Below are 7,474 nucleotides of genomic sequence, written 5' to 3' on the forward strand. Positions count from 1 at the left end.
GAAAAGTCACTACAGCTGCATTTTTTTTTTAATGGAAAATATCAATTATTACAATTACAATTACAAAAGGCAAAAGTATAAACGGCATGAATCGTGAAATCAAACATCAAAAGGACACAGTGCCATCGCTTACAAGGGCTAAGAACTCTTCCTGTGAAACTGTTGTAAATAGTTTAGCCGCCATGATCATTTATGAATACAAAAATACCACAAACTGTATATTAATGCCATAGTTTCGTAGGAGAATTAGGCCTCCATCTCAGTCCTGTATAAACTCATCAAAGCACAATAATGTAACGGCTTTTAAAACTTTGGAACATATATGCTTCATACTGTATATATTAAAGCCAACTTATGCAAAAGGCTTTTCTGTTTTATGTAGAATATAAAGCAAGTGAGGCTGATTATTATAAGTAGCATCTTAAACTGGTGCTGAGGTCAACCTACTCACAATGATTGATTATGTAATCACTCTCTCACACGTGGTTTCAGATGCATGTCATCAGCTGCCACGGCGACTGATTCTGTCTTCTCTTCTGTGGTGGTTTGGCAGTAGTTGTTGCCCGATTGATTCTTGCTCTCTTTGATTCGTGCCAAGGCTGAAATGTCTGTGGCGGTCGGTGCGTTCTGATAGTTGCTGGTGGTTTGGTCCAGCATGTTATGGTACAGCTGAAACAGGATGCAGGTCAGGGTTTAAAATGAGATAAATGTGCCTGTGGCTGAAAGTGATACAGTATTTGTATTCTATGCTCAATGTTATTATAGTTGTTCATATCTACCTTCTCCTCCATGTCTGTCAGCTGCTCAGACATAAAGGTCAACAGCTTGGAAAAAGCAGGTCGGTTGCCGGGCTCGGACTCCCAGCACTTACACATCACATTGTACCTGGAGACCAAAGCCATAAAAATAATGAAAGTACATATTTGCGTGCAGTTCCTATGCAATCATTTCTTCTAGATTTGACACGGCAGCATGCAACAATGTCAAGTAGACTCACAACACCTACACAGACTCATTGGCATAGTATGGACACTCCATCTTAAATCCTCTCTCAATCATGGTATAAAATGTGGTATCCACTTTCACGCCAGGATATGGAGTGACACCTAAAACAGACAGGGGAGGAGAGAGATGTCAGTCCACATTGCTCATCGCATCTACTCCTTCATTTGAATGCACTCTGAATGCTTGTTTAAGAATGAAACCTAGAGAGAAGATTTCCCAGAGCAGAATGCCGTAAGCCCAGACGTCGCTCTTCATGGTGTACAACCCATCAAAGATGCTCTCTGGCGCCATCCATTTCACTGGCAAACGCACCTGAAAGATAGCATATTACTCTGAAACTGAACAGGATAATGCACAAGTCTCGTGTTCTGATCATCCTTGTCTTCTGATGATGTCCAACAAGATGTTAAACTTCATTAGTATCATGTGACTTACGTTTCCTCTCACAACATAGTTGGAGTCGTTGTCAATATCCCGGGCAAGCCCGAAGTCACCGATTTTCACCAGTCTGTTCTTGGTCACCAACACGTTCCGAGCTGCCAGATCCCGATGGATACACTGCAGACAGGACCAGGGAACAAGATGCATGATGGAGATTCACTTCATTCATTCCATTGTGCCTCTTAAAATGCAAAACACAACGTAATAAACGTGTTTCTCTGTACTGTGGCCCTACATCCTTACATTCTTAGAGGAGAGAAACTCCATCCCTCTGGCCACCTGGTAGGCGAAGCTCAGCAGATCATCAAAGGTCAGTGCTTGCAGATCCTCCCTCTGTTTCTCTAACTCGTCATCTGAGTCTGCAGATGCATTGCGATTAGGAATTTGCACATTTTGATTTAAATGATCTATTTATCTTATTATTGTTCCCCTGACTTCACATGGTGCTGCTGACCTTCACAGCTGTCCACAGCACTGGAGCTCAGTGAAAGGAGGGCAACGTTCTCTTGCCCCCTAGTGGAAGCAGGGTGCATGATAACATAGTCCAGCGTGCTCTTGATCTCGCTGAGAAAACACAAATGCATGTTAATTCAGCTCTGAACACAGATTTTTAGATATTACTTTATTACTTCTGGCATGTGTGGCACCTGGAGTTTCTCTTGGGCTGCAGGTTGTGGTAAAGGTTGCTGAAACGATCCTTGTTGAAAGCATCGGTCACAGACTTGTGGTAGCGCTCCCTGTTGTTCTTTAAGTAATTCAGCATGTCTCCATAACGGCAATACTGGAAGATCAGGTATGTTGGTCCTATGGTAACACATAATTAGGACTGTAATTCATTCAGAACAAGCTGTGTCCCATGATGTCATAAATAAAAAAAACCTATGTGTGATGGGTTGTGTTTTTATGCATTTGTTTGTTTAGTTGTGTCCATTTACCAGAGTCTGTGCACGCCCCAAGAAGGTTAACAATGTTGGCATGGTGACCGATATGAGTGAGCATCTTTAACTCTGACATCAGAGCCTCCTTCTCAACCGTCTGGTGTTTCTCTGCGTGGTCAAACACAGATTGGCTCATCTTATTAAAATGACTTCCTCAACAGTTTGCAGTTTACTCATAGAATAAATAAGTTCAACTCTGACCTTTAAGCATCTTGACTGCCACCTGCTGAGAGACCCCAGGCTTGTTGATGCCATAGGCTGTTGCCTGGACCACCATACCAAAGGCACCGGAGCCCAGTTCACTACCTGGGGAGGCAACAGTAGCCGTGAGAGGGAATGCAGAAAGTTTACACATTAACTAGTGCATTTCCTGGTCAAATAGAATAAAAAAATAAAAAAAACAGCCCTTTACAAAAGCAGTATTTCTTGCTCCGTTATGTGAGGTTTTCCCTGTTGCCCTTAGTTACTTCCTTTACTGATCAGAGTATTGTTATTATTGTCATTCATACCCAGTTCCAGATTCTCCCTGGGAAACTCCCACTTTGCGTCATACTGGAAGTCCTTGAAGTTGATGTAAATGTAATCATTCTCATTGGGCCCGACCATCTGCATCATCTGAAGCTGGGGCTGATACTTGGGTTTCTAAAAAAGAAATTTGTTACGATTTGTTTCTGCATTTGTATTTGAACCGTGTAAGAGTGTGCAGGTGTGTAATCCATACCCTCTTTTTGAGGAAGTATATGAGCACCACACACACGACTGCCAGAGCCAGAAGCAGAAACAAACTGCCTCCTTTCAGCATCTTCATGTTGTCATCATCAGGACGCTGAAGAGCTAAAACAGTAGGGATCAGTCATCAAAAAAATAATGCAGGTTAATTTGACTACTTTATCATATGACAAACAGATCTCACCACTGGTGGAGGGCTGAACTTTATACTGAGACGACCTCATGTACATTGGATCTGTGCACCAGGTGCCCAGTGAATTGGTTTGGCAAAACTTGACTGATTTTAAATGTTCTCCATCCACGAGGTCTGTGCTCAGAGAGCTGACGATCACTTTGTTACAGAGCACGTCTGAGTCTATGTGGAAGGTGCCTGGGATATCAGTCCAGGCTGTGGAATCTGTCTGGCAACTGCAAGGAGACACAGAGGAGGAAGTTGAGGAAACCTGAAGTTGAGGAAACCTGAAGTTGAGATAACCTGAAACGTGTTTTCGTGTCTGTGCTCTGTTCTGAGCAGCTCTGCAAAGTAAACTCACCTGTCATTCGACATAGAACAAGACATCCAAGTATAGTTTGCTGGCACAGGAATCACCGTCTGGCATGTTAGGGTTTTGTTTTCTTTGCCTAAACTCAGTGCACACTTTGGTTCCGCTGAAACAAAGTGACAATGAATATTTCCTCCACATGAATACACAAATACTCACATAACACATTTGCAGATGTTACATTAATCGACATGTACCATCTACTCATAAACACACACTGTATGACTCTTACCTGCCACACACAATGAAGTGGTCTTTGTTTCTTTTTGTCCTCCGGCCTCCAAATGTAATTTATATTCTCCTGATTTGAGCTGCCCACATAACTTCACAGTGCTGAAGAGAAGATCAAGCCATCAATCATATGACATCATCTAACATGTTATTAGTATTTTCTACAATTCTACCTGCAGATTATTGGTAAACAAATAGACTGATAGAACTGAGCCGCAGAAGCTCCATGGAACTACCTTTGCTTTGATACCCATGAGGGTTTGTGGCACTTGGTGGTGGTTTTATCGGGGTGCTCCCATGTGCAGTGCTGGAGCACAGAGTGGTAAGAAACATTGGCGTGCAAGCAAGAGTCGGACGCCTCCTGTGTTGATAGGGTTCGATTCTCTTCCAGCTGAACAGAGAGGAAACCCTCAGCTGAGGCGACACGAAAATCAAATCAGTCAACCCAGTCGCTGTTACCTGATCAGATTTGCAATGTGATTAATAGAGAAAATGAGGGAGTTTGGAGAAACTTACCCTTGACATGAATGTGGACGGATTTATTTCTGTTTGTGTCGCTCCTGCAGGTATATGAGCCGCTGTAGTTCACATTCACTGAATCCATGAACAGGAAGGCAATTTTTTGACCACGATGTGAGTCATTGTATATGCAGGCCTATGCAAAAGAGAGAAGATCAATGTTTATTTAGGTTTATAGTCTCCTGATGTTATCGAGAATTGAAATGGTAAAAAAGGAATTTGGTTTTGTAAAAGGAAGACGGTCAGACTTACCTTCTCTTTGTTGTCAACAGGATTAGGTGAGCATTTTTCGGCATCCAGTAGTTTATCATCCCTCACCCACCATGGAGGCTTAGATTTTCTTCTGCAGCGAAGTAGTAGAGACTGGCCCGGGGTCAAGGTCACATGGGAGACCTCATCTTCTTTCAGAGGATTGCTCTCTAAGTCTGAAACACCAAGCAGGACCTCAAGTTACACAATGGATACAGATTGTGTGTTTGAAGAAATTTGATTGTTCCCTACGGTCTGATTAAGAGCAAAATGGGGGTTTGTGGAGGGAAAGTGTTTGTGTGTGTGTGTTACAACTATAAGCAGTCAATGCAATCATTACGCTGAAGTGATTTTTGATTAAATGTATGTAATGACTTACCGTAGTCATACAGCTGTGAGCATTCTTCCCCTTCAGTGTTTTTAGCACAGCACACTACCTTTTCTTTGGCATATCTACTGCTATCTGCGGTGCCACTGTTTGCAGGAGAAGAGAAGCAGCATTATTTAGATAAACATGCTATATCCTTTGTGTGCTGTAAGCTTTTTTATTATTATTGCATAATAGCAGCAGTTGAATGGGCTTTTTTAATTATTAACAACTCAGCACACTTTCCCCTTCATCTTACCCAGACCAGCTGATTTGGGGCTGTGGGCAGCCATCGGAGACGCACTCAAACTTCGGGGAGGTCATTGTGTAGCGTGAAGGGATTAGCTTCAACTGTGGTATTGTTGGACGCTCTAGATTAAAAGAGAATGGAAAAAAGAGAACACAGCTTTAATGACAGTCTCAGAAAGGCTTGTTCCTGTAAGTAAAGTAGTAGTAGTAGTATGTCCGCTGACTGCGTCCAGTCCTGAGTGAGCTTTTCGTGCTATGATCTAGATAGGAGCAGAGGAGTTGAGATGCTGAACTCACTGAGTACCACGTTCAGAGCCACAGTCATTGAGGCCGTGTACCCAGTGCTTGTTTCACAGCTCAGTGTGTATTCCCCAGAATCTGTCTCAGAGAGAGGCGGTAGGATGACGGAGTAACTCCCAGATCTGGTGAGGATTGAAAGGCGCAGCAAAATCTGTGTTACCCCAATCCAAGCATACAGTATAGTGCATATAGGTAACAAATCTATGTAGGAACAAACTTACATTTTCAGTCCTGGGTCCCTTCCTCGACTCCAGTTGCACATAGGGTATTCAGAAAAATGGTCCAGAGAAATGCTCAGTTTCTTGCCAACACACACCTCTATGTCGACAGGACTCGATGCATTCAGATGGTCAGCCAGCCGAACACAAGGCGCCTGAATGACACCACTCACCAATTAATCCCTAACTTAATCTTATCCAATGTTCAAAATTAAGCAAAATGTATACAAACCAAATGGATACTGTTTATTTATTACCAAAAAGCTTTGAAATAACAAATTAATGCCTGTTATTCAAGTATAGTTTAATGAAATGAGAACAATCCACTTTTCTACTTGGTTCAGTTACATATGTTTGTTTATTGACTCCAAATCGTGTCATGTTTACAACATTACTAATCATTATGCTGTGGCATTTAATGGAAACCACCATTTCAAAATTCCACCCACATAATCCACTACAATTAATATTTAGTCTTTTATTTTGAATAAGAAACCTGGAGGCTCTTACGTCCTGATCAGGAGCACAGGCTTCATTCCTCGCTGCACCACCATCCGAGGTGTGTGCTGCGACAGCCCACAGCAGGAGAACAGCTTGAAAGACAGAAAAAGTATGTTGATTTGGCTGCAGAGATATTTGCGTGTCGTAAGGATTATAAAGATTGAGTGAGGCAATGCATAACTGTACTGTATGTTTGTACTGGTGTTGCTTACATATTTCCATTTTTCAAAATGATTTCTGGTAATAAACAATGTAATTATTTAGAAAGCTGGTGTAAAATCAGAATGATCACACAGATCATAACATCATTAACAACAGTAGACTGCAGGTCAAAGCCTTATCGTAAATTTCTGTTGAGGTTCCTCATACGGTGGGGGTTGAACAATAGCTGATCGTTTCCAGCTTCAGTTTCAGTACAACACAAAATATGATATGTATTATTAAGCTAAATACTCAAATATCATCTTAGAGGTGAAAATGTACAAAGTGAAACATTACCATTATTTTTCATTGCAAGTTAACTACCAATGCTGAATGTGTCAATGATTTTTTAAATATAAAATCCAGGACTAAAAGGCACAGAATTTGAGATTTATTAATGAACAACCATCAAACATAAATTCCTATTTCACTTACATTCTGCCGTGGCACTGATCGATCAACATAAGAAAGTTCAAATGATCTGACTCACCCCGAATCATTTCTCTTTGTCCCTGCATTGACTCTGTGTTATTCTGTCACATACTCATCAGTGTGTCAAAAGCTCTGAAATGATGCAGCTGAGTGTCTTAATGCCTTTTCAACAGGGAAGTACAGGTGGAAATGATGACGCTACCAGCCACTTCCCAGTTTGATTTTGAAGTTAATAGCTTGTGATATTAACCAAATAAACACGCTCTACTACCACACCATTTACTATCCGGGTTAGAGACACAATGTTTTGAATTTTTAAAAGGTCCCAGAGAAATTGTTATATTGCGCAACAATAATACGAAAACACAATACGACTTGTTTACGTGAGATCATTGTGACGTAAGAGTTTATTCTGAAAACATACAGGTTATGATTTGTAAATTTAGTCAAATAATACTTTTTTGTATCCTCCAGATATCTTAACTGTGTTTTGACATGAATGACTGTGATTACATACGTACAGAGTATACGGTTAGAAAGTTACCATTTAGC

At 41.2% G+C, this 7,474-nt stretch overlaps 1 protein-coding gene across 1 annotated transcript; it reads right to left on the reverse strand.

The window, feature by feature from the left end:
• Positions 1 to 10: 10 nt before the first annotated feature.
• Positions 11 to 7,078, reverse strand: LOC143016793 (receptor-type tyrosine-protein kinase FLT3-like). Its single transcript, XM_076171291.1, has 24 exons — positions 6,981 to 7,078; positions 6,299 to 6,381; positions 5,792 to 5,943; positions 5,568 to 5,692; positions 5,281 to 5,392; positions 5,034 to 5,128; positions 4,658 to 4,830; positions 4,403 to 4,541; positions 4,123 to 4,300; positions 3,888 to 3,988; positions 3,647 to 3,761; positions 3,298 to 3,521; positions 3,106 to 3,218; positions 2,894 to 3,026; positions 2,586 to 2,690; positions 2,382 to 2,492; positions 2,094 to 2,250; positions 1,901 to 2,010; positions 1,690 to 1,805; positions 1,441 to 1,563; positions 1,206 to 1,317; positions 1,007 to 1,106; positions 780 to 885; positions 11 to 669 (listed from the first exon to the last, which is right to left on the reverse strand). The coding sequence occupies exons 1-24, from the start codon at positions 7,006 to 7,008 to the stop codon at positions 469 to 471; spliced, it is 3,012 nt and encodes a 1,003-aa protein (XP_076027406.1). The 5' UTR covers positions 7,009 to 7,078; the 3' UTR covers positions 11 to 468.
• Between the last annotated feature and the right edge of the window lie 396 nt (positions 7,079 to 7,474).

The sequence above is a fragment of the Genypterus blacodes genome, unplaced genomic scaffold, assembly GCF_046128005.1.
Source record: "Genypterus blacodes isolate CSIRO-AG114 ecotype Tasmania unplaced genomic scaffold, CSIRO-AGI_Gbla_v1 ptg000245l_1, whole genome shotgun sequence".
NCBI lineage: Eukaryota > Metazoa > Chordata > Actinopteri > Ophidiiformes > Ophidiidae > Genypterus > Genypterus blacodes.

What these genes read in the sequence shown, in the direction of transcription:
- LOC143016793 (XM_076171291.1), bottom strand. Translation starts at nt 7,008, where the DNA reads ATGCAGGGACAAAGAGAAATGATTCGGG. An exon ending in CCCCAAATCAGCTGGTCTGG is followed by an intron (nt 5,129 to 5,280) that starts GTAAGATGAAGG and finishes TCCTGCAAACAG; the next exon opens with TGGCACCGCAGATAGCAGTA. An exon ending in CGTCCACATTCATGTCAAGG is followed by an intron (nt 4,301 to 4,402) that starts GTAAGTTTCTCC and finishes GTGTCGCCTCAG; the next exon opens with CTGAGGGTTTCCTCTCTGTT.